Source organism: Panthera onca, chromosome D3 (assembly GCF_046562875.1).
Source record: "Panthera onca isolate mPanOnc1 chromosome D3, mPanOnc1 haplotype 2, whole genome shotgun sequence".
NCBI lineage: Eukaryota > Metazoa > Chordata > Mammalia > Carnivora > Felidae > Panthera > Panthera onca.
Genome location: NC_138350.1, coordinates 89,493,827 through 89,521,392, shown reverse-complemented (window position 1 = coordinate 89,521,392; position 27,566 = coordinate 89,493,827). Strand labels below are relative to the sequence as shown.

Sequence of the window (27,566 nt, the reverse complement as noted above, 5' to 3'; positions counted from 1 at the left end):
CTTCTGAGCCTCGAAACACCTTCTGTACAATTTCTTTATGCAAAGGCCTGCTCTTTTCATTGTGCGTACAACGTGATTGCTGGTTTCACGCTGCAGCCTACACCGGTTTTCTGAAGGATTAAATGCCACCTGAGACATATTTATCCTAAATAAATCACCGACGGTAAACTGCAGCATGTCCGTGTCAACACCCCGGACTGTGGCAGAAAGGTTAGCCATACAGGACGGAGCACACTCAGGAATTAGCATCTGAGCCGAGGACCGCGGGCTGTAGCTAACGGGGGGCATGATCGGGAAGAAATATTTCCGCCGGAAAACATCCCCCCTCCTCCTCCTTTTTTTTTTTTTTTTTTTTTTTTTTAACATGTAGGAGAAGCTTGGAGAGCGGCATCACTTTATAAAGGTCACCTTCATCCTGATAACAAACGGGAGTTGATCCTGTCACCGTTGGCTGAAGACAAGTGTTGGAGACGTGAATTGCCACTTTTAGGAAACACGAGCAAGTCGTACTCAGCCAATTACGAATCTCAGTGTCAAACCTGAAACCGCACCTTTTAGTTTTGGTGGGGAGGGGGTGACTGTGTCAAGGGAGGTGGCCCCGCGGGGCCGCAAAGCAATGTGGACGAGGCCCGGAGAGGCTCAGCGGGGCGTGTGCCCGCCCTGTGCCCTCAGGAAGCAATTCTGAACGGTATGTCCACTCCAACTAAAAAGGTACTATCCTCTCTTCCTTTTCTCTCGTGTCTGTTCCTCACCATTTTTAGATACCAACCGTGATAGAATATGCCACTGTCACTAGAAGGTGCTTGGCCCACGTGCCCAACAGTCAGAACTGGCACCGGGCCGTAGGAGGTCCCCGACAGAAAGCAGTTCCCTCGTCGTGGGCAGAGCGGGGGGACAAACCCTGGTGTGGGACAGAAGAAGAGGCCCTCGTCTGCTTGTACAGCTGCCCACAGGCCGGCTGCTGGAAATAAGAGACTGTCGTTATCTTTTAATGCTGTAATTTTATTTCAAAGGAAAAAAAAATAGAACAAAAACAACCTTTGCGTTCGGGGGAGGGGAACTGTTTTTACACTTTTGGAAAAGGAAGAAGAGAACTGGATCAAGAAGTGAGTTACTAGAACATAAAGCTGCATTCCGACAGCGGCAGGGAGCCCACGACTAAACACGGACGACGCCGGTCAGGCCCGGGGCTGCGGGAGCACGGCTTTCTAGTCCTAATGTTTAACGTCAGCTCCTTCACACGGACAGAAGTCACAAATGAATCCTGCAAAAGTGGGATCAGTATGAACAGACATTTGTTATAAAAGCAAAATATTGGTATGAACAATATTTTCCAGAGTACGCATTTCATATGTAGACTTTATTGTATGAAAGAAACGAAGTCAAAGTTAGAAGCGCGGGGTTGTCTAAACCAAGGTAGATTTTCGTCAAATAGAAACGTCAGGGCTGTTCTTCACCACCGGCTTAAGAAGGCTTCTTTCAAGCAGAGTGCAACCAGAGCGAGGGACAGCCCCACGATGTCTGGGGAGAGGACGCATGAGACGAACAGGTCTTCCTTTGGTCTGGGGACCCCGCGATCCTAAGATTTCAGGGAAAGGAACAGGGGTGGCCTGCTGCAAGACGGTAATACCTGTAGCTGCAATTTTGAAGCAAATATATACTGAAACGTTAAAACGGCGACATGCTGGACCGGAACAACAGGCATGTCTCAGGCCGCAGGAGACGCTGCTCGGACTTTTCCACCGCGAGCCACAGTCTTTTGATAACTGAAACGGGAACACACTTGGTGGGGGTGGAAACATTAAAACACGTGGCTTCTCCTCAGCACGGAGCACAGAACGGAGGGAAGCGACCAGTCACAAAGGAGCCAGCAGGAGACAGGCTGGCCGGCCCGGGGGTCTGCCCCGCGGCACCCCGTCCCACCCGGGGCCTTCCCAGCGGTGGCGGCCCCCGCACCCCGTGCACGCTGCCCGCAGCCGGTGCCAAGCCGCCCGGACAGCGGGCGGGCGGCCCCGGGAGCACCGCGTCACCGTCCCGGAGGCCCTGTGAATGAAGTCCAGGGGACACCGTGCCCCGGGTCCCGGACCGCCCTCGTCTGCCCCGGGCCGGGAGCGGACGTCTGCACCCGGACCTCCCCAACCTGCCCCGGGCCGTGCGCGCCTCACGCTTCTTGGAGTTCGTTACTCTCTCTTTGGCCCTGAATGACAGTCGCTGCCGGGGACCCATCTTGGGTGTAAATGACCATACTCGTCAGCTGCTGGGTTCCATTTGGGCCCAAGGCCTCGGCGCTGAGCGCGGCGCCGGCCTGCAGGATCCCCTGTGAGTCGGCCGCCTCGATCAGGGTGTGTGAGTACACGCCCGCCTCCTCCGGCACCCCGGGGGGCAGCTCCGTCACGATGTAGTGAGTGGCGCCCTCGGGAAAGCCGCCCGACTCCTGGACCATGGCCTGGACCAGCTCTTCCGTCACGATGATCTGCGAGATCTCGCCGTCGGGCTCGGCCAGGTCCACGCGCGGGCCGTGCGCCTCGGCCTCCTGCATGATGATCTGGGAGCCCTCCCGGGCCAGCATGTGCACGGTGCCCTCCTCGTTCACGATGAGCTGGGTGACGCCCTCCTTCATGAGCTGGCCGGCCGTGGCCGGGTCGCACACGGCGAACTGGAGCACGCCCTGCACCACCTTCTTGAAGGCCACCTGCGCGCGCTCCTGCGAGGCGGTGAGGGCCGGGGGCCGCACGACCTGGGTCAGCACCTCCACAGGCTCCCCGGGGGCCGCGCCCTCCCGCACGTCCTGGAACATGTGGATCTCGGGGGCCTCGGGCTGGGCGGTGGCGGGGGGCGCCTCCTGACCGGGCAGCTGGACCAGCACGTCCTTGTGGCCCGACCTGCCTTTCTCGTCGGGCCCGACCCGGCCTTCCGCCCCTCCCAGCTCGGTGACCGCACACAGCAGGGCGTCCAAGGCCGAGGCCGCGTCGGGCGGGGGGACTCCGGCCTCGGCGAGGTCTAAGATCTCCTGCTTGGTCACCTGCTGTATCACAGCGCCTTCCGGGCTGAGGGGCCCGTCCGCGCCGTGGCCGTCCAGCGAGCCCCCCACGACCACCACCTGGGTGGCCCCATCCGCCAACTGCTCGGGCAGGACCGGCCCGGGGGCCACAGCGCCCCCGTGGGCACCACTCTGACCGGCCGCGATCACCTGCCCGTCTTCGGTGATGTGCACCACCCGGGCCACCTGGCCGGCCAGCGCCAGCGTCTGCAGCGTGGCCGCGGCGGTCTCCTCCACGGAGGCGTCGAGCGCGAACTCCCCGCCGTAGCCCTGGATGACGATCACCTGCTCGGCCGCCGCCCGCCTCGTGCTGTCCCTACGGGGCCGCTCCTTGACGGGGGACGCGGCCGCCAGCGCGGCCGCGGTGAACGGGCTGTCTGTCTCCACGAACGTGGCTCCTTGGCCCTTCAGACGGCATTCGTAGGACTTGGAAACAATGCCTATGGGAGACAGGGACCAGTTAGAGCCTCGAAACACGACTGTCAGGCTTACAAGTAAGACAACGGTTGTGCGGAAGCTTTAACCCCTCGGCAGAAACACCACAGTGAGCCAGGGGCCTCCGGGGCCGGCCGTGTGCACGGACTCTGACGGCTCGGCCACGGGTGTGCGACGGGAACAGGCATTTTTCTGTCCTCCTGGTTCGACTGTCCGAATACAACTCTCATCAGCCAGCGTTTGCTTTTCCTGTTCCCAGGGCAGGAGTGTGGCTACAACCACCCCCCTCGATTACTGTCACTTGGAACGAGACATTCAGTCACTGGTGGGCAGTGAAGGACAGTAAGGAGTGGCAGTGTACTCTGACCCAAAGGCAAGTCTTTTTGTAAGTTTACGAACAGACGTGAGGAGGGCCCGGGACGCAGGCATGGACACCCATCCCCCCAGCGTCAGCTCCGACGCAGGCTGACGCTGGACATGATGAAACACCACTGAAAACTGATCTCTTTCCGCCGAAACAGGGAAAAGATCCGTGTTCTTATTATTGCCTCCTTCCCCCCTAGGTGATAACCAATCAATGAGGATTTCCAATGGCCACCACAGTTTTAAAGGATTTCATCTTACTGTCTTTATTGTAGGTAATTAAAAAATTGTTTTTGATGTTTTATTTTGAGAGAGAGAGAGAGAGAGAGCGTGCGAGGAGAGGGACAGAGAGAGAGGGAGACACAGAATCGGAAGCAGGCTCCAGGCTCTGAGCTGTCAGCACAGAGCCCCGATGTGGGGCTTGAACTCATGAATCATGAGATCATGACCTGAGCCCAAGTCGGACCGTCAACCGACTGAGCCACCCAGACGCCCCTGTAGGTCATTTTTAAAAAGAACGCTTTATCCTCACCAAAGGAAAGAAAATGATTACAAACTGTTACGATTATGTGTTGCTAGCATCCCCTCAAAAATAAGAGTTTTGTTTAACATGTTGGTGCACTTCCGTAAGAAAGCATTTCTTTCAACACAGAGTCCACTCTGAGCACAGACCCCAGACAAGGCCCGTCTCCGGGAGGCACAGTATCTCAGGCACGATCCACAGAAGCCCTTCAGTCACATTTACTGCGAGGACACACTGAGCTCACATGCAGACTGCAGGCGACAGTCCTGGATTTGGAACCCCATGCTAAGCTCCGAGTGCAAACTCCTGGCCCATTCCATACACGGTGCCGTGACGTCTGGGTGGTCTATGCCCCCTGTTCGACAGTCAGAGGTCAGGGCAATTCATACCACTGCAACCCCTGTCACCTGACAGGCCGGAGGGAGGGCAAGGGTCTCCTGGTGGCACTTGATGGTGTGGGCAGGGAACCAACTGGAACGAAGCTCACCGTACCGTGAGTTCGTGGGGTCGGTTTTCTGTCACCTTGTGTTTTCTGCCTCTGAGGATGCGCTCTATAGCGTGAATCTTAGAGCGATTATGGAATCACAGACTCTTGGGTCAGGGAAAGCCTCGTGGCGTCAAGCGGGACGATCTCCAGGAGCAGAACCTCCCTCTCACTCTCTCGGGTTATGTTACACCCTGACCAGGGGGTGCGGCCCGGGCTGGCCGTGCAGCCATGGGCGGACCAGGCCTGGCCAAGCTGTCACCAGCCAGGCGAAAGCCACGCCATCGCATCCTAAAGGTCAACTGAACCTTCCCGGGGAGGGTCCAAAACACTGATGGTTCTAGCTAAATGCCCTAACCAAAGTGTATCAGCTGTCCCGTTTACCCTCCGAGGAAAGGGGAGAACCCAGAGCAGGGAGCTTGCTCCTTACCCCGCCTCCGTGAGCAAGCACCTCCCAAGTGCCAACTGCCTGGTGCTCAGGGGCAGGTGCCCTGGGGTAGTGGTGGTCTCCACACTGGGGACTCCCAGCCCTCAGGGCTCTGAAGACTTTGCAGAGGTCATGTGAGCCTCTGCAGGGCTCAAGGGAATCAACCCAGCTGCCCCGCCCAGGGACGTGCCTGCTGCGATGTCCCTCCATCCTGCACACCCCCCCCCCCCCCCCCCCACCCACCACTGCACCTCTGCTTTACACAAGGAAAGCACAACCCTGGGAAGGCTGCAGTCTGGGGGCAGGCATGAGAGCAGGTGAAACCGCACGGGTCCTAGAAGGAGGGCGCTGAGCCCTGGTGTGTACTTGACCTCATCTCGGTTTATCTTCCGAACTTCGAATCTCCCTAGAATGTCTCTCCAAAGACGTCGGGAGGCTTGGTCTGCGGCAGAAGGCAAGGACAGGGCACCCCACAGGGCCCCCTGCTCGCACTCACATGCCTGCAGGAGTCTACACCGGGGATACCACCAGCCTGCTGGGGGCGCCTTCCTCTGGGACCCCTGGTCTCCGGTGCACGTGCTCCCAATTTCTCCCTCCCTCCACCCCTCCACCTGGGGCTTGCTTGCCCTCATGACACCCTGAACTTGATCCCGTTTGTTTCTGTCCATTCTGCCATCATTACACCCTGAACCTGATGTGCTGGTTTCTGTCCACTCCCTAACTTCAAGGTCCTTTCCAGTTTAACTTAGAGTTTGGGAAACTAAATTAAAACAAAAAGACATGAAGAAATATGGACACAAAAATAAAGGAGGCAGCCTTCAAACCAACCCCACGCCACTGCAGAAGAGGGCATACTGCCTCGGCGTCGAGAGCAGGAGAGACCCTGGCAGGTGGGAGACACGCAGGCTCCGGTGGCCTGGTGGCCCGGCGCCTGCGAAAGGAAGAGCCCCGGGCCGCCTCCTCCGGTGAGCGGCCGGACAGAAGCCCTCCTGGGTGCAGCATTACCCTCTGAATCCCTTGCAGCGCTGGTAATGACGCCATCCTGAACTACTTACGGAATTTATTTGAATCCAGAGGTGGGTGAAGCCACTTCCAGACCATTAAAGTAAACTACATGGGTAAATACTGCTGTCACGACGGCATGTGATGGAGCCTGACACCTCCGACATCTTAACCTCCGCTCGGCGCGAGCCCAGCCACTCCATCAGTTCATAAATGCGAGTACAGGCCCATCTTTTGATTCAGCAGTTTAATAACTTCGAGTGCTGTCAGTACTGCCTTGAAAAATAGCACCTATAAAATGTAACAGCCTCAATCAGATTGAAAAAGATTCACCCACTGAAGATTCTTCCATTTCGCCCATAATGAATTAATGTGGAGCTATGTAGAAGTTCAAGTGTCATTTAAACTAATGTGAATCTCTACTGTAACTTTAAATTCTAACTGGGCTATGACCAAGAATTTACTGGGCACATCAACTTCAATTTTTGAGCTCTTTCGAGTAAATACGAACCGTAAAGCTCACCAATGCAAATGGCCCAGTGGATATGGTATTTGGAAAACAGGAACTCTGTACAGGCTTATCCTTAACTGCTCAGTCACCGGTACAGGTCCAGAAGTGCACAAATCATTAACAGAGCACGGACGCCCAACATCATACTTGCGCTACGCTTCACGTCTTTCAAAGACAATGCTGGATTTCCGTGTGATAACTGTAGCTAACCAGACCATGCATCTGATGGAGCCTTTCTGGACCTGTCTGTGAGAGGACCACAAATCGCTCTGTGCAGAAGGGGCAAATGAAGTTAAAACGCAGCCTCCTGACTGCTTATGAAAAATCTCAACTTACGGGATACGCCTTGGGTGTGGCTCAGTCGGTTAAGCGTCCGACTTTGGCCTAGGTCACGATCTCGCCATTCCTGAGTTCGAGCCCCGCATCGGGGACAGCTCAGAGCCCGGATCCTGTTTCAGATTCTGTGTCTCCCTCTCTTTCTGCCCCTCCCCCACCCACACTCTGTGTCTCTCTCTCTCTCTCAAAAATAAATAAAACGTTAAAAAAAAAACAATCTCACCTCACTGCTCATTTGTTTTCGTGACTACAGAGATATTATACTCCCCTCTCATAGTTAAACGCATTGAAAGTTTACAACTTGGCTGAAATGAGAAGGGTTCTTTTGGGGCGAGAGCTGAGGATTCGTTTCCAGGGAAGTGATTCCGGATTAGGCTCACTCTCTCCAGAAGATGGTTGAGAGAGACAGTTCCTTCTTACCTGTCCTCCCTGAAGAGAACATCTTCGGGGTTGAAAGCCACAGACCTGGAGTGCAGGCGTGGAGGGGTTAAGTCGTAGACACTCACCAGCCCCCCGCCCCCCCAAACCATGCTGATGGCTCTGTTCTGCGGGCTGGGGGCTTCTGGGCAGCTGCAAATAGGGCTGAGCACCTGACTGTGTCCTTTTCGTGTGCGTGTTATTCTTTTGTTACTGTCATCGCGCTTTCCCCCAGAATAAATACCTTATGCTTTTGTTAAGCTTACATTTAATTAAAATGTACAGAATTTGTGCAGTAAACTCGAATGAAACAAATAAAACAAGGGCCCCCTCTCTTGAAGGCATACGTTGTGAATGAAAAATGTCATTACAGACTAAAAAATTTTGCAGTAAACAGGGCCTACAGAGAGAAGTTCCCCCTGTAATGACATCCATAAAATACACAAATGGCACTTTTAGTACCATCCTGAATATGGCATTTTCTGTGCTCTACACACAATCTAAATGGTTTGATCATAGAGCATAATACTCCATTGGGTTTATAGAACAATCAATGTTCCATAAAATGATGTATTTATCCAATAGTAGGCTCAGCAGTTACTGGCGTGTGACATTGCAGGACACAGGCCCGGGCCGCTCAGCGGCACGCACGCCGGCCGTAAAACTTGCCTAACGCCAGTCCAACAACTTCATCTCCTCTGCCGCAAGTCATTTGTAGAAGCCTCGGCGTGGTTGGAAAAAAACTTGTAATAAAAATTCATAGAATTTTCAGGAGAATGAAAGCCGATGACAATAGAAAGGTCACATTGTGTCTCCACGAAAGGGGTCAAAGGTGGCCAGCAGTTCTAAAACCGAAAGCAGATTTCATGCATCGCGTAGCAGATAAAGACGGCAGGAAAGGGACTCGTGTGGGGTGAGGCGCCCGGCGTGCCGGGGAAGCTCGTGCTAATATCCTGTGGGAGCCCCGCGTGCTACTGGGAGCACTTGTGTCTGTATGGTGCTCGGTTACGCCAGATGCCGTGTGTCCCTCAGTGTGATTTCTATTATTTTCTTAAGGATCTCGCAGCCTTCGTTAGGTGATTCGTGAACTGGGGGAGGGGGGCACCCTAGCGGAGGGAGAGGCTCTCCCACTGTGCGCGGTGCAGATTTTGTATTTTGGAAAGGTGCTAGGCTCGAAAATGCTCGGGCGGCTCCTCGTCATAACTGAAGCACCTCAGATACGATGCGATTAAAGAGGGAATATTTTCGTATAAAAATTGGGGGCACACGTGACACTGGGATCCTTAAGCCACATATAATTTTCCTTGACTTCAATTTTAAGATGTAATTTTAACAAGAGCGTTAAGAAATCATACTTAATGTCTATTAAAATGAAACAATATTAACAGATTATGCTAATAAATTAGAACCATATTTTAATGTCACAAAAGCTTATAAGTTTTTCAAGTGAGAGCAGAAAAAATGACAAATTAAAATTCAACGCAATATAACCTTGTGGAAATTTTGAAGCGGGGGATAAATTATTCCTACAACAGCACAGCCAGTCAAAGCAATATCAATAATTGCTCTATGGCGTAGTCATGCTTTGGCCAAATAATTACCGGTCCGGCTGCTGCGGGATGTCAACAAGAGGGCTCCCACCAAAGCCCGGGGGTGAAGAAGTTCACTCTCAACGTGAACACCACACATATCAGGGGGGCGCTCCCCACACCGAACGTTTTGTGCTGCTTCACGTCCCTGAAGGAAAACTCCGACCAAGGGGTCTTGGAAACACTCCTGACCTGGTTTGTAACCTCACGGGGAAACGGTAACCGCTCAGTCTGACAACCAACCCCATACCGGAATGACAATGTCACCATCAATTTTGTTTGTTTGTCTGCTTGTTTTTGAGAGAACAAAAGACGGTCAACACCTTCTGACCAGTATTTTCCAGGGTTAGAAAGGCATTCTGGTCAGTGTTAATCAAATTCGCACACAAATCAGAAATATTTAAGTAACCGGAGACACAAAATTACAACTATCTTCACTCTCTGGCATGCTTGTTAAAAATGACCGCTACACGGTGGGGTGAATTTCAGAGCACGCACCTGTTTTGGTCATTCTGAAACCTAAGCTTCCGTGAACTGGCCTGACATAAGTTCAAATACACAATTTTACAAGATACACCGTGCAATTTTTTCTGAGGGAACACTCCCGGCAAGCCAGGACAGATTTAGGTGACAAAAGTTGTAGTCCTTTTTTCTCGATTATCATTAGCACTACATCTGTGATTGGTAGTGATCAGAGATAATCATATATGACCCCTGAAAGAAATTCTAAGATACTCAGAAAAAACTAAGAATAAATTTATCTCAAGTTAGAAATACATGACTGGCCAGGTTTCTAACTTTACTGTGAACAGTCTCCACTGGCCTAGACATTTCTATGGGCACTGAAGAGTGACAAAGAATAAAAGACAATATTTTACCTCTAAAGTCACCAACCCTAAGAAATTTTGTATCATATCAGACTCTTAGGTATCTATCATCATTTCCGTGCATGAAGACCCAATGGGAGCCATGCACACAAATCTCACGCGGGAAGACAAGACCGGGGTTTAAGGTTATCCTGACAGGCGTTTTGGGGAGGGACGTGAAGGGCGGGTGTGGTTAACTGGTTCTCGGCTGCAAAGGCAGAGGCCTGAGGGCCGTGTTGATAGATGGCCCGTGACAGCCATAGAACTTTGGAAATTTGACTCATGTGACAGAAATGGTGTCATCATGCTTCACGAGGGTGATGAAATGGGATTTTAGAGTTAAACTGTAAAGTGCTCTGATCTTGTCATTTACCCATGAAGAGCGCTTCTTAAAAACTGCCAGTGATTTACTAGCAGAGAGTGCTCAAATGTCTTCGGCCCTGTGTGGAGCAAGGCGAGGGGGAGGGGCAGCTCTGTAGGGATCAGCACAAAGTGCCTTTGGCATTTTGCACATATTTGGGGATATCGAGGTCAGTCCGTGGCCACCGTGAGGGGTCTCCGTCTAGGAGGCCTTCTCTCCTGTCCTCCGGGCGTGTGCTCCCCTGGGAGGCCCCGGGGGACCCAGCCCTCATCCTGCTCTCTGCACGGGGTCTGCTCAGCATTGGTGGCACCGGCTGATGCATTCGAGGAGTGACCGGAGCGGTGGGATGCCAGGCCCGCAGCGTTCTTGACCTTCAAAGACCCCGCGTGCGCGGCAGCCGGTCCGCCTGCTTGCTGTAAGGCCCCCTCCTCTGTCCCACTCACTCTAGCGCTGACATTCCTTCCTGCATCAGGCATCAGGAAATTAGGGAGCCCGACGACCTTTTCCTACTGTCCCTGGACAGCATAATGAAACTCCCAGTGCGGTGAACACAATGTGAGGAGACAACGCCTGTTTTTCAAAGGTGTATGCACCACGCACATTTTAAAAGGTAAACTCGCGCAAATAGGAAGCCAGACAGTGTTGGTAGTGGGTGTTTCTCTTACAAGGTGGCTTTAAAGGGCTAACAAGGCAGATTAAATAAACTTGCGCCGTTTTGTTTTTGGGGCAAATCCTATAGAAAGATCCCATTCATTTTTGTAGGCATGTTCAGATTCCCTGTATGTTACAGTACCTTCGTTTCTCTCCCGAGGAAATGAGAGGAAACAGACATCTGTCTTCATTGCAGACACTTTTGTATGGAGGTAAAAAGCAAACCGCTCCTCAGTAACAGCACAGAGGCACCATTAAAATCAAATTTACAGTAAACAGAACCTGCAGCTGGGGCAAAACGCTCACTGTTAGTATTTTAATTATCAGCAAAGCTTTTGGAGGTCTAACATCTGCTCACAGCCGAATGACAGCAGCTGCTGGTATACACTTAAAACAACGCGGATTTCTTCTCCACATATTAAAATGAATCATCTGTTCTGGGCACATCACTGCTATCTTCCTGTTAAGCCGGCTTGTGTGGGTGAGGGGACCCTGAATGTTTCGTGGTGGCAACGCAGTGAGGCCCGACTCTTCCCGAGGATGACATCCCAAGATGCCGAGGCCGCTCCAGCACAGAGGATCAGACCGGTGTGCTCAAGCCACTTCCAGGACCAGCAGAGGAAGCGGAGGCAGTGCCCGGATTCGTTCTGTGGAAGCCAGAGCGAGCAACGGTCATGACCGCTGGCTCCGGGACAGCACGTGGGAGCGGGTCGTGGTCTGGGGCGGGCCCAGCACCCTGCCCTCTCGGAACACGAGGACAGAGCAGTGGCGGCGGCAGGGCTGGGGGAGGGGTGCGGACACTGCCACGGTCACGGTGGAAAACAGAAACATGCTTTCTTTTGAGCCAGTGACTATGACAACCTTCATTCTGAACACCTTCCTAAATCCCTAAGTTAAACTCCTATGTTGAACTTGCACGGTACCTGATGCCTGCATAATAAAGTTTCAGACTGATTGAAAAGATAGCAAACAAAAGACACATTATGAGGCTTGAACCCTTGCTCTAAAATGGACAGAATAAAAAACTTGCAAATTAAAATGTTGAGTAAAATGCAGCGACCGACACCTCAGGTGTATGAGATGGAGACGGGGAGGCTCGGCGGCTTTCCCTTCCTTCCGCACGCCGGGCCGGCTTTCCGAGGGGCAGGGAGAGTTGGGAGGGCATCCTTTCAGGGCCTGATGACACGTGAGGGGATGCGTGGCTCCTGTCACCGGAAAGGGTGGGACACGTGGCTGGCGTATGTGTGTGTCTAGAGGCAACACTGTGCCGTTACGTCTGAGCGGCGACACGCACCGTGGGTAACGTCCTCGCACAGACGTCCACAGCGCGAGCTGAGAAATGGGCACAATGTCTGGTGACAGGTGCAGTCAGGGTACAAAGCTACGCACAGTGTCTCACATGACTACATGGTTTGCATCAGGGTGGAAGCCTGAAAACAATCGCTCTAAAATTATCATTAGTTCCGGAAGGAGTTTATTGTTACTTGGGCAGCACTATTTTGCCTTTCTGTTGAAACACTGTTTAAAAAGAGTATGACGTTGCTCTTGGATGGATGGGCTCATGGAACAGCCAGCACCTGCTAGGAGCCATCGACAGCCACATGCAGGTATCACACAACACGAAGCACACATGAGAAAATCAGGACAAAGTCATACTGCCGTGTTAAGTAACAGACACACGCCGCGTGGGAACTCCCCAAAAGGCTTCGCGTGGGGAATGGTGACTTCAACATGCTAGAAATTCATTAATGCCACATGTAATAAAAACTCAGGAATTCCCACAAGAAACACGGTGACATTAAAGTCATGCCCAGTGTTCACATGGACATACGGCCATTTGCCTGCCTGAAATAACCTTCAACAAAGCTTGGGAAAGAACTTAGAATGTGTTTTAGGGGGCTCCCTTTTGCCCTGGAATTGCCCAAGGTCACAATCACAGAAAACAGAGCTACGTGCCTGGCACTGGTGGGGCTTCAAGGGACACAGAAGGAGCAGAAGCAGGCTCTCTGAGCTCCGCGTAGGAAGAGGGGAGTGTCTTCCTTGCTTCCTTCAGTAGCTTTTCTGTGGATCAACAAATGCCCCATCTTGATACTCGAGGAGGCAACCGATCAAGAAAGAATACACAGGGGCGCCTGGGTGGCTCAGTCAGTTAAGCGTCCGACTCTTGATCTCAGCTCAGGTCATGATCTCAGGTTTGTAGGATTCCCTTCGGCCCCACTGGGCTCAGCGCTGAAAGCACGGAGCTTGCTTGGGATTCTCTCTCCCTCTCTCTCTGCCCCTTCCCTGTGTGCACTCTGTCTCTCTCCCAAAATAAATAAGTAAACTTAAAAAAAAAAAACAAAAATAAAAAAAGAACGAATGCACAACTCCTATACCATTAATGGCACCAGATAAGTTAACTACCTTACATCACATAGTAGGCTCAGTACTTTCTGCAATTAAAAAAAATTGACATGCTCTGTCAATGTCAAATTTTCATCTTTTCTTGAAACCTACATGTACACACACACACACACACACACACACACACACACATTTGTGTACAAACACTTGCACGAACACATACACATTTACAAGCACAGTCTACACTGTTCTAGCCAGCTCGCTTTTCTGTTTGCGTTCTGCTCATCAGCACGCTCCTTGGCAGAGGTCTTTACCAAGCGCCTGTCTGGTGCGAGAGTCCATGAAAGACAGGGCTGGCGGTGCGGATATCAAGTTAGGATGGTCTCCGCTCTTCAGGGGTCTTATCTGCTAGTGGATCCAGACTAGTGCCATTTGGCTGGAACAGAAGTCTGGAGACCCAGTGCTTGAGAGCAACACTTGTTAATTCTTTAACGGCTACTAAATAAAGTCTTCAGGGGGTAGGATATTTCGAAAACTGTAACTGCTTTAAAGACCCCAAGGTTCAGAGTTTACGCTCCACGTCAGTTCGTTTCTTTTCCCTAGAACCTACAATAAGATCTCCTTTGCTATTCACGTGGCTCTGATGTGATTCCTGAACCTCATTAAGAGGGATCATGACGGAAAATGACATCACACCACTGATGGTCCTGAGGACCCACCAGTAAGTGGAACAGCAAGGCAAGGTCTATTTCGCTTTGCACTGGACTCAAGAATAAAGGTCGCCGTGAAGGTCGGTCGCATGACCACTCGTAGAATCTGCAGGTTCTCTACGTGGACACAGCAAGAGGCACCTGAACACGTCTGTGGTTTGTCACGTTTATGACCTACAATGTAGTTTCTCAGTAAACGTGACAGAAATATGTAGGCTCTAAGGCAACCGTATGAACACTCACCCATAGGAAATTAGGTACTTACGTATTTTTAATGGTACGTTTCTTTAATTTGAAAGCCCCTTCAGGTCTTACAGAGTAACCAAGTGGATACTCTACCCGCCCTTTGTATATACCTCTGACACACTGAATTATAATTATTCATAAACATGCTCACCCTTTCCACTAGACTGAGAGCTCCCTAGAGTGTAGGACCTGGTGTGGCATCTCCAATGCACGGCCTGTAGCAGGCCTTCATACGTACTGCTTTAAAATGAGGGTGAGGGGCGCCTGGGTGGCTTGGTCAGTTAAGCGTCCGACTTCGGCTCAGGTCATGATCTCACGGTCCGTGAGTTCGAGCCCCGCGTCGGGCTCTGTGCTGACAGCTCTGAGCCTGGAGCCTGTTTCAGATTCTGTGTCTCCCTCTCTCTCTGCCCCTCCCCTGTTCATGCTCTGTCTCTCTCTGTCTCAAAAATAAATAAACGTTAAAAAAAAAATTAAAAATAAAATAAAATGAGGGTGAGAACCTCCCTTTATGCTAACGTTTATTAGAGGATAAAGGGGAAGGGATAATCTTGAATCCCTTCCAATAAGCACAAAGAACAGAGCCATGGAGCCAGCGGGACTGGATGCTGTTCCTATGATTTGGAAGACACCTCTCTGTGCGTCTCTGTGTTTCTGCACATCTTGTATGCAAGAGGCGCTGCCTTTATTCTCCATCATCTTTTCAAGGATGTTTCTGGAGCAAGCGGCCTTGGGAGACAGGTACTGTGTCCTTTTCTAGGGCAAAGGGCAGATTTATTTACTGTCCAGTATGACAGAAACAAGTATCCCTCTGGAGAAAGAGACTGGCCAGCTCACTGCTCACAATAAAAGATCTGGGCTCCCCAGATCCAGATTCTTCTCCTGAGGCTCTGTTCCTTACATCTCACTGTGTGTAGGTGCCACGTCACCTGTGGGAGTTGGGATCTGGGGAGCAGAGTAACCCCGGTTCCCGCTCCTGCTGTAAGGAATGATGTCCTTTGCTCCTGATCCAGGAACCCTGTGTCTTCTGCCGGCATCCATCACCTTGGAGGGGGAGCTTGGCAGTCTGCAAGATCTCAGACCTTCCATCGTTCTAGACAATTATCTCAACTCCTTATCTCTCAGAACCTTAGCTTATAGAACGGGGATGGTATGAAGGATCGTTTTGAAAAGTGAGACAGTCCACGTAAAATGCGTAGCTCTATGCCTCACACGTAGTAAGGGCTCAATGAGTGTTTAGGCCTTACTATTATTTCAGTAAAATGCAGCACAGTTGAGGTCATCCAATCTGAAACCGGTATGTAATACAACGAATGGATGTAGATATGCAGAATGATCTTGTATGACTAAGGATTTGCGAAGCACATTTTACATTTAATAAAGTTACATTTAACGTAGACAAAGGCAGTGAAGTGGTGAAGCCCGCCGCTCAGACGCTCAGACGCCCTGCCACAGGAGTAAAAAAATTCTCAAAGGGAGAAAAGAACCGAGTTGTAGCTGTCTGCAGGGTCAACGCAGGGCTGTGGCTACAGTAACGCGAGTACGGGGCCAGAAAGGAAAGGCGACAGCGAGAGGGCGCGCGGGTCAGGCTGCACTTGGGGAACCACGTGTAGGTCTGCGCTCCACATTTTTAAAAAAAACATTGACAATTAGGCTTGAATACACAAAAGAGAAACACAAAAAATTAGGGGACTTGAAAAACTCATAAAGGTTTAAGCCTTCGAATAGCAAAGGACTGTCGTTAGAGGGCAAGCCTGGGGGCAACAGACAGAAGCTACAGGAAGTCAACTTTGCCTCAATAACACGGATTCAAAACTGAACACGAGACTGAGTAATGAGCCCCCCATGAGAAACGGCGGGGTGGCCGCTTTCGGGGATGCTACGGAGAGGACTCCAACCAGGGCCTCCACCGTCCTTGCTAATCACTTAGATTCAGATTCTGGATCTACTGACGCTGGGGGCAGCAAACCTGCTGAATATTCACGGACCTATCAAAACAGACGGTCCCAGGGACTGACACATTTCCAGGAATCTGACAAGTACGGCCAGGACATGCTACACAATAGCCCCGCCAGAGCACTGGGCTTCGTTCTAACTCCAGGACCCCACCTCTGGCTCCCGCTCTGAAACAGGTGCTTCTCAGCTTCCCCCGCGGCAAACCAGACGTGAACTTGCTTATGAGTCTGTCCAGGCTCCTGAGTTAACACCCGCCTCTCCGTACCTTTGCTTCTGTTTGCAACTGTAGGTCTTACCACCTGACAATGAAGTCTTGATGAACAAAACCCAGAGAATCCAGAAGGGGTTACAGGTCATTCAGAAAGGCAGTGAAGTGGTGGTGAAGCCCAGCGCTCAGACGCCCTGCCGCAGGAAGCACAGGTGACAGAGCACGCCCACCCCCCCGCCCCCGCTTCCCCCAGGAAGCCTCCAGCGATGGCTGAGTGCAGGGGGACGGTGAGACAGGCCCATCCTGCTGGGTGACCCTGGTTCTGGGCACTGCAGTTCGCAAGCCTGTCCGCTCTGCCCCCCTCCCCCCTCTCCTTCCTGCGCAGGGGTGCCACGGCTCTCTCCCAGGCCCCGCCTCTTCCCCTTTTCATTTGTGAGCGCGGCCCTCCATGAGTCTCTTGCGAGTCTAATCCTCTTCTTGGAGGACCTGGGCAGCCCATGTGGCTCTGAGCGTGGCCGGAGAAAGCGGGCAGTAAGGCAAGGACCTGGGGCTTGCTCGCTGCGTCACAGGAGAACAGGGTGCCTCGTGGGAAACAGGTGGCACGTGCGCCTCGGCACAGGGTGACGGTCTAGTTGGAGGCTGGGATGATGTCCCAGTGGAAGGGAACACAGTTGATGGTGCCATGATCTAGGCAGACGAGAGATGTGGCTGCAGCAATGCTTACCCAGCCAGAGGGGTGGCCAGGTACTCTACGGGGTCCTGACCTCACCATGTGGACGGATACCATGAGACTGAAGGCCTAGAAGACGCCTCGAGGTAACTGGGAGATCCAGAGGGCCTCTCCTGCGTGGACTCGGGAGTCCTGACCACGCTTCAGACCCCGGGGAAGGCAAATGGATTACCACGCAAGGGCTTGGAGTTGACAGGGACCCTGGGACCCTGGGACCTTGCACCTTCCCTGTAACACTGGGTGCTTATGTGGGCCGGTTGCAGAGGGTGTCCTGGCCAACATCCAGCTTTCGGTGGGCTCGTGGGCTCGTGGGCTCCACAGACAGAGCCACACCCACTTCCTCTGTGCGGAAGCGTACACGCGGGTAAGATGTGTGGCGCTGGGTTAACCCTGAAATGGGTCGTTGGTCTGTGGAACGAGGGCAATCAGAGTGGGGAAGGCCGGATGGTAAACTTGCCCACCCAAAAGGGTGGCTAAGAAATAGTACAGCATTCCGAGGAGTGTGGCCGAGATCAGTGCCATCATCAGAGGCTTACGGGACACTAAGTCGTGGTCCCTCTCATATCTCCATTCAGTTCACCAGACTGGCTCGACAGAACCCAGAGGGGTGCTGGAGAGTTACTGTCCTTAACCAGCCACTGGCTCTGACCACAGGTATTGTGCTGAATGTCCTCAGAATTGGTTAAATGGCCCCGGGATCATGGAATGTGGCCGCTGACCTGATGAATGCTTCTTTTCCATTCTGATTAGAAACAAGGACCAGAAATGGTCTGCAGTTGCACGGGAATGGCCACAAGATCCTTTACAGCTTATCTCAAGGCTGTGCAGACTCTCCCACCTGCTGCTACAATAGAGTCCGAAGAGGCTGGACTGTCTTGACATTCCACAGGACATCACACAAACCCATGACATCAGTGACACCACACTGAATGGAATGGACAAGTGCCAAGGGGCTGGCACGCTGGAGGCCTCAGCAGGCCACACGCGGTCCACAGAAGGAAGACAGGCTCTACGGAGTCAGGGCCCCCCACCTCAGTGTGCAGGGGCCGGCTGAGAGGTCTCCTCCGCAGGGAAAACACAGGGCCCGTCTCGCGTCTCCCACCACAAAGAAGGAAGCGGAGTGCCTGGTAGGCCTGTCTGGATTCTGGAGGAAACACCTTCCACTCCTAGAATGCCGTTCCAGTCCATAGCCCGGGGAACACAGGAGGCCGCCAGCCTTCAGCAGGGCACTCAAGGAAAGGGCTCCACAGTGGGTACAGACGTGGTGCGCGTCACCCTGGCCCCTGAGTTACCAGGCGTCAGCTGGAGGGTGGGGGGCGGGGAGGATGAAGTATGGAGCCATGTCCTATAGGCCGGACACTTGTGTCCTCCCAAATTCACGTGTGGAAATCCTGATCCCCAAAGGGGATGAGTGATAGTGTTAGGAGGTGGGGCCTTTGGCGGGTGATCAGGTCGTGAAGGTGGAACCCTCCTGAATGGGATCGGTGCTTTAGAAAAGTGCACAGAGAATTGGAGGCTCAACCGACTGACCCTCAACCGACTGGCGCCCCAATCAAAAAAGTATTTAAACATTTTCTCCCTGTAACAATAGGAGAGCCTAAAACCCTAAGTCCTGCTCTGAGCCTGAACAGTGGCGACTCAGGACGCATTCACCCACGGGGTTATAACAGTGTGACATTGCCCTGGTGGCCTTGAACATTCTAGAATTTGAACATGTTCCTCCCCTTCTCAGTCACACGCTGCTGAACTTACACCCACAGCAGACTGTGTTTAATGACTGGGAGCAGAAGAGACACTGAGAGTAAAATGTAAGTCTGGGGGGAACTGTGTGACGGGAATTCTGCAAATTTACCTCAAATTGACTTTCAGAAGGTCCCTAACTTGCATTCATTTGATCAAGATTATTTATTTGCAAATAAGTGCTTACAAAAGTGCTCTCTTGCCTCGTCACTTCAAAACAAAGCAAACACTTCAAACATAATTATAAAAATGTATGAAAACAATCTAGTTGATTTTCTGAAGGCACAAAATGTCAAGGATTCCCACATGAGCTCACTGAGCGCAGCTCTCAGTTTAGAAGCCAAGCTGAGCACCAGATTCCTGTGGGAGAACCAAGAAGACGGGTCTGGTCAACTCTTCTTGACGACGCGCTGAGGGCCAGGGAAAAGGTTGGGCTTGGTGGGAAACCGCGTGTCTGGCTGTTGCCAGGATACAGGTGGCGGTCCAAGGTCATGGAGGGGTGAAATCACCCAGGCAGGACGTGGAGGCCTGAGACAAGAGCGAAGTTCAGAGCCCCGGGGGACACTGACGAGTGAAGAAGAATCAGAGTCAGGCAGGACGGCCAGACCGTTAAGACCAGCGCTCTTGGAAGACAAGGAAGAAGAGGGAGATCGGAGCGTGTGAAATGCCAGCAAGCGACACCCGAAGACTGGAGTGAGGTCTCCGCTAGACGATGTATTACGAAGGGGACTTCAATTTCTCCCCCGCGCTAGAGTACCGTTGACAGTGACTGGGGTGGTGACGGACAGAACACCACAACAGGAGCGCAGGCCTGATGTCACTGCAGACGAATGAGGGTATATGTCCGCCTCGGTTCCGTTCCCAAAAGGGCAGACAATTCCGGCAATTTCCCCTTAGAACGCATGGCTAATGAGTTAGGAATCCCAACACGTGGCGTTTCGTACCGAAATCAGACCACAACGCTGATTAGCCGCTTCACGAATAGAAACAAAAGGAAGGTGCGTGAAACCTGGAGTAACATTCACTGAAATACGGAAATTCATGTTTACCTTCACCTCTGTTCACCGTGAAAAGTCCGCGGCGTTTTTCTGAGCAAAACTGTCCCGCTCTTTCTCGGGAGTCGCCAGACAATCAGCATAGCAGTACTGAATTAATTCCTCATTTGCTGGCTGAAAGAAACTCAAAGCGGAATTGCCAAAGGGCAGAAGAGAGCGAGTGACACCGCACGTCTCAGCTTTTCTATACGTCCACCTGATCACTGCGCTCACACGTCTGTATTACCCTGGTGATCTAACAGTCGCTGCCCTACCTCATTGACAGAGTGCCAGGGCATCGAATAGCAGGAACTCTGCTTTGAAAAGTATTACTGGATATCTGGAATTCTTACCAGAAATTCCAGGAAGTCCAGCAGATAAATCACGAACAGGGAATGAAGGGAAAAAAATACCTCCTAGGAAATGCTCCATTACAGAAACGTGCCGAGAACAGCTGCCCGCCATGGAGCTGCCCTGCGTCTTGTGTTCGAAACCCTTCTGCTCTCAAAGATCCAGGCCCTGAGAACGGGCCTTGCCTGATTTTTTTTCTCAGCTGTTCTGAGTAATTTCTGCTGTCTAGGCCTCCCTTTTGCTAGTTCCTCCCATCGGCTGGAATAGACACCACTGCCTCTCCTGCTTTTATTTTTGACACGGTAATGCTAGGAAGTACGCCAGCACAGAGCGCCCGGCACATACACGTCCTTTTCCCGGGACAACAAAGAAACAACCAACCAGTTCCAAAAATCACAACTCAGCCAGCCCACCTGAGCTTGGTTCTTTCTTAAAATGAGCTTTCTGTTACTCAACTGCGTTTTATTGTCCCACTTCTTGAATTTATGTAGAGTCCGAATGTCCAATATTCCAACTCACATACTCAAAATTAGCCTGGATTTTGGATATAGCCTTACTAATAAAAAAAGACTTCGTTCCTTTTCAGCCTACAAAGAAACTGCCACGACCATAACAGTTTACTTGGCCCCAACGTAGCCTGGATGCATTCACTGAGAGAGGGCAAGAAACGGGTGTGAGGAAAACCACCAAATCCTGAGAGGAGATTCCCAAACTTTCACATGGACAACGTGTACGTCCGGAGAGAGGTTTTTGTTTTTGTTTTTTTTAAAAATCAGCCTTAAATTCAACACCATGAATAGGAAATTTCAGGGAACGGAGGCCCTTAGCACCCGGATTCTTCACACAGCCATTCCAGGGGCTCAGCCGAAGGAGGGGGCTGTTTGTTCTGCAGAGTGAGGCCGTGGTTCGGCCAGGGGCTGGCGCACTTTCCGCTGGCTGTAAGTATCGGGACTACTGACACTTTCCCCCGGAACTCCCAAGTATCAGACACACGGACAGGGAGCAGTGCTTGGCTGCCGTGGGCCACGGTGAGGTCTGCAGCCACTCGATTCCCTACCACTCTTTCGGAGAGGGCCCAGGGCTCTCAGCAGGTGCTTCAGAACCCTCGGGTTAGACGTCTCTCTGCTTCTCCCTGTTGGAGAATGCTCTGATTCCAGGATAATGCTGATACTCTGGGGACAGGCTGAGCAAGCTGATTCTGACCACTGCTTAGTCTATGGAAAACACCTCTACTGACTGGTCTCACATTGTTGTCTTTTGAAAATGAGATTGTATGGCCAATCCTTCCCTGCTTAGATATGAAAAACCATTCTCTTAAGTATCTAACATACCTCCACCTCCACAGTATAGTAACTGATTGCGTTATTTAGATTCGGCAATTAATGGGCTGTTCGTAGCATGATAGCTCAAATGGATTTACGGTTATCATACTTGGCCCAGTGTGATTTCAAATAAGAATTACTTCTGATCATTTGAATGGAAATTCAGGAACATTAAAAGAAGCCATGTTTAAACTGTCTGGTTCATAACATGCAAATACTGTGCATTAAGATGGGAAATACCCACTCATGAAGATAATAAAAACTGACATCAACATAATCAAATAGCAGGTTTATAAATTCTGAGACTTGTATAAGCAGTAGATTTGCTCCTTCTGCTTAAAAGCATATTCTCCCCCCCTCCCCCATTCATATTTGATCTGCAACCCAAAAACAAAGCCCTCTGGTCTGTTAGCACAAAACCTTATAAAATGACTCAACATTCGACATTGAAGTTTCCATTTGTTGGAAGAACAGGGTGCGGGGTGGGGTGACAAGCCTGAGAGCTGAGCACGAACAGTCGATGGGCGCCCCCAGACTCTGGCATTCATAAAACAGCCACATGAATAGCACTACGGAGAACAAAAGACAATGATGACAAAATTGGTGCTTTTGTTTCATAAGGGCTGGTACAGATGGGCCTGGCATGCTTCATGTTCCATGTTCATGAAATTTCAGCCACATTTCCAGGGCACCATCTCCACTGTTCTGCACGCACAGGCTCTACGTGGAGGAAGCCAATGACTTGCCAATTACTTTTCCGATGCCCCAACTTAAGCCAGAAAGAGAAATTTAAACACTTCTTCTCAGATAGGTTGAGAGCTTATAATCTTAAGGAAACAATGGAAACTGAATGGTTCCGTTAGTAACATGCATTTTGATTAAAATGAGGAACTCTGACTTTCCAGATAGACGTAAACTTCAAAACTCGGTGTTGCGATCAGAGCTATGCACCTTACGCACATACATACTGTTTTCCTAATCAAGCTGAAAAAAAAAAAAAAAACCTCCATTCCTCATCCAGACGCCTATTGCTGACAGTGCATTCTTGTACTTTACAATGAAATCCTAGAAGACGGTCTTGGCAATGACGGAATTTGCACCGGTGCGTTCAGACGGAGAGCCGCGTGCGGTGGCAGCCAGCCTACGTAGGTACCCACAGGAGCTGACACCCAGACGCGCCTTCCACCTTGGCCCCAAACGTTACCCACGTGGTGATCTGTAGCAGAAAATAATGAATTTCACACACCACACGAAACAGTAAGTGTTAGTTTTTTTTTTCTCCCCAGTAAGCCAATCGTTTGGTTTTAGTCACATCTGGCATGTTTCCATAGTTTACTTACAATAAAATACAATTAGTGTGTTTATCTCACTCCACCCATCTCAAAACGTACCACTGAGAACCTCACGGTCACTCATAATTTTGAGGTCTTAGAAAAGGGCCGTGTACATGACAGTGGCACAGGGCCCTTTAAGACTCAGGGCCTCCTCCTGGTCAGAAGGGTGGCCTAGGGCCGCTCCCGATGATGCGGGAGTGAGAAATAATGAAGCTACACAAGCAAAGATGACACCCAGGAACCCAAACCAGTCTGAACAGGACTGTGAACAGCACGGAAACTTCTAGTGGTTCCTTGAAGTCAAAGTCAGGGCCATCAGGGAATCTAGTTCTAAAGGCCTATCTCCTTATAAAAACAAAGCAAAAAACAAAACAAACACAAAAACAAAAAAACAAACCAACCCTTTCACGAAACCATAGGTAAGCAAGTTAAATCTGCCCATTTTTTCAAAGGGCAAAACCCCCCGCCAAAATGTTTCTATGTAGTCTTAAAAACACAGCTAATACCAGTTCTGTAAATTATGAAACCTTTGCATAAAGGTTCTAAAGATGTAAGGAAAGGCCAATTGCTCTGATCTTCTGGAACGTTTTCAGTAGTGTTTTATAGTTTGGTCCCAGGGATCCAAACCTTACACTGCCTGTATTTGCATATTTTTCGCTATCTTTTTTACAGAAGCATATACTAGTATATACACCAAAGATTAAAGGTAATCCAAATAATTCACAACTGCTCTGCAGCTCTAAGTGTCCAAAGTAAAGCTAGCAGTTTAGCAATTTAAAAAATTCTGTTACTGATTATTAAATCAGCTGGCTTCCCTGCAAGTGCTTTTACGTACTGATATCTGTCAATTAGATAGACCTAGCTGGAGGCTGGACTCTAACATCCGGATGCAGGGCACTTTACTTGGCAAGTTAAGCATGTTAAGCAAGAGCTTAGGTAAAGCCACAGGGGCAGCTTATTAAATTTGACAACAGAAGGTTACGGCCGCCACAGAGGTGAGCCCAATGTTTGGTCACTTTGACAAAGCACGGTGCTTGCGGAGGAGGGCGCTGCACTCAGTGCTAGAAGCCATGTTTTAATAGAGGAACGCGATTAAAAGGTACCAACTGGAACATATCCACAAGTATGTGATATAGAAGACAGCAGTTTTCCAGAAACCACAGGAACATCGGAGGGAGAGAAGGACAGAGGAGAAAGTAACTAAGGAGACAGATTTGGCAAATCTAGATTTGGGGCAAACCTAGATGAAAAGAGTCTCCAAAGTATTTGGCAAGCTGCCATGTAGAGGAGGGATTGCACACCACCTGGGTGGCTCTAGTGCATCAGAGATACGTTTTAACTTCTTATGAGGAATAATTTTCTAAAAATTACAGCAATTCACACATGAATACATACATGAGAAGATGCTCAACGTCGTTAGTCACTAGGAAAATGCAAATTAAAGCATGACGAGACTATCGCTACCCATTTGCTACAGTGGCTAGGACAAAAGAGACTGATAACACCAAGTGTTGGTAAGGATGTGGAGTAACTGGAACTCTCATACATTACTGGTGGGAAAGCACACCGGTACGGCCATAACGGGAGACAGTTTGGCAATTTCTTACCGTATGACCCCTACAATCCTATTCCTAAAGAAATGAAAACAGGTGTCGCACAAAGACCCGTACCCAAGTGTTTACGGTGGGTATATTCATAATCACCCACAACTGGAAACCATCCAAATGTCCATCAAAAGAGGAACGGATAAACACACTGTGGTACATCCATACGGTGGAATACTACTCAGCAACAAAAGGGAACAAGGACTGCTAGACGCAACAATAGGGATGAACCTCAAAAGCATGATGCTAAGTAAAAAAAGGCTACACCCGGTACAAGTGCACTTATGGAACATTCCGGAAAGGACAATACTATAAGGACTATCAGGAACTGAGTGTAAGAAATGTTCTATAACTTGATTGTGGTGGTTACATGACTCTGCACATTTGTCAAAACTCATCCAACTGCAAATTGGATTAAATTTACTAGATGTAAATTAAACCTCAATTAAAGATAGTGAATATACTACATATAAATACTGAGTTTCTCGTCATGAAAAGCTCTTGAGCACGTCTAGGTGATTTCCAGCCGCAAATGCTATGAGACATATTTCTGCATTCAAGGGCCAACTGGATCAATTTCCATCGAAGGAATCTTAAGATTCTACAGTTATGTAATACTAGGACTTCCTTTTCTTCACCTCTAGTTACTTGGAGTAATTCAAGGACTTCTTTTTAACACCTGGAATGAGTCTGCTCCATCTAGCGCCGCATTTCTTTTCTAGAGGCAGCGTAAATCCTGTGCTTCATATAAACTTCTAGCGTCTGTTCATTACAAACATCATTAGGCTGAATTATCATTTATTTCTATGTTTATCTTATCGATACTGAAATGAGCAAGGCTAATTCAAAGGGCAACAATATTCAGAGAAGCCAAACGTGTATATATTAGATACCTACAAAAAGGAGACGCACATTATCTAACACTGAAGGTGGACTCATATCAGGCTAGGTTTGGTGTTATGTCTGTGGGAGACCCCGGGAGCTTCTCTCTGCTATTTGTATTGACATTTGTGAATGCACGCTACACTCTAATTATGGAAACGCCATCTCTTAAATGAATGTGGCTTTATATAAAAATAAGGATGTGACTGTCCACCAGATGGCTGTAATCGTGGTCAATTAACATTGCTTTCTATTTTCTATTTATCCTTCAGTTATCTAGAGCTAAATACTGGCTTTCTGCTTAGTAAATGTGTGTGTGTGTGTGTGTGTGTGTGTGTGTGTGTGTGTGTGTAATCCAATACAAACCAAATGGGGGAGACCTGCAGTGGTCCCTTGCCAGACTAGAATGATGTGAGAATAATGTCAAGCCACTGCTGATGCCAAGCCACGGATTCTGTGTGTGTAGAGAACCAGAGGGAGTGAGTGTGCTTTTCTCCAGCTCAGGAAAGGGGGACCTACAGCTACGGTCACTGGTGTCCTCTCTTGTAGAGTCAGGGTTCTGACCATCGCTTATGGCTAAGGCTCTTATCTGCCAATAACCCCATCTTTTCCTTAACAATGGGACTTGCAGGAGACTTCCAGACTCAGGTAGATCCAGACGGAAAGGAAAGCTTGGCCACAACGAGTGGTAAGTGCCCAGACACCATGTTGAGCTGTTCTGGACTGCTTTCCCTGTCTTTAGAACATGGCCACAGTGGTATCTGAAGTACTGGGGACAGTGTGCGAAGCACCCAGCAGCGAACACGCTTGGCTTGTAGCAGTGCTTAATGCATGGTGAACAACCCTGATTCCTGATTCCCTCCAGAACCACTTACTTCTGAAGTAATTATTGCTTCTGAAAGAAAAAAAAAAAACTCCTACACCTTGAGCAGGACCCAGTATTAGTAACAGAGCTTGGTGGCCTCACACGGAGCTGTGCTCTTCCCCGTGTGCTAGGCCATGGCAGTCTGCAAAGCTGCGTTTCACAAATTAGAATGGTGTTTAAAGTCTGTGGATCAGCAACGTGTAAAAAGTTTACTGACTTTACAGTAATTAACTGCATCAGTATCGACACAGGTTAATTTAAACAGTGTGCGCTTAGGGGCGGGGGTGTGCTGCGGGCAGCTTTGTGTTTTCCGATCGGCAAAGGGGGTCTCTCTGCAGACTATTAAACGCATGTCCTCAGCTACAGGTTGGTACTGTGCTTACAATACTCAATACTTTGATTCTCTTGTGGTTGAAGCCAATAGAGTCCACTCGTGACCCCCTCCAACTACGAGAAGTACAGGCGTACTGTGCGCTCAGACCAGACGGCAAGATGAGGACGGTGTCAAGATGCACGAAGATGTAAGTGCAGCTGAGGAGACAGACGGGAAGAAGTCTTTCATCCCGTGTGGGATGAAGATCAGTACCCGTAATCTTTTTTCCTTAACAGACCAAACATGGTGGGGGGGGGGGGGTCAATCCACAGCCACTCAGTATAAATGAGGTTGGTTTTTTTTTAAGTATTTATTTTTGAGAGAGAGAGAGAGACAGACAGACAGCGTGAGTGGGGGAGAGGCAGACAGAGAGGGAGAGAGAGAATCCCAAGCAGGCTCTGTGCGGTCAGCCCAGAGCCCAGTGCGAGGCTCAGAACTCACGAACCATGAGATCATGACCTCAGCCAACACAGAGAGTCGGACACTTAACCGACTGAGCCACCCAGGCGCCTCAAGGTGTCTTTTTTTTTTTTTTTTAATGTTTATTTTTATTTTTGAGAGAGAGAGAGAGAGGGAGAGACAGAGCATGAGCAGGGGAGGGACAGAGAGAGAGGGAGACACAGAATCCGAAGCAGGCTCCAGGCCCTGAGCTCTCAGCACAGAGCCCGACGTGGGGCTTGAACTCATGAACTGTGGGTTCATGAGCTGAGCTGAAGTCGGGCGCTCACCCAGGCACCCCAAGGTGTTTCTTCTAAATGTGACTGTGCCCTACCAATATCCAGTACCCAGTATCCAATACCCCACACCCACAGACTCTGCAGAAGACAAAATGCGCAGAGCCCTCAGGCTTCGTCAAGGCGGTTGCG

The 27,566-nt window shown here is 50.2% G+C and overlaps 1 protein-coding gene across 1 annotated transcript in view; it reads right to left on the bottom strand.

Annotated features, from left to right (window-relative positions):
* Window positions 1-987: 987 nt before the first annotated feature.
* ZNF407 (zinc finger protein 407) overlaps window positions 988-27,566 on the bottom strand; it is a 453,180-nt gene continuing 426,601 nt past the window's right edge. Inside the window, exon 9 of the mRNA XM_060611858.3 lies at window positions 988-3,480. Coding sequence (XP_060467841.3) covers window positions 2,162-3,480 — 1,319 coding nt within the window. The 3' untranslated portion in view covers window positions 988-2,161. The remainder of the gene's footprint in view (window positions 3,481-27,566) is intronic.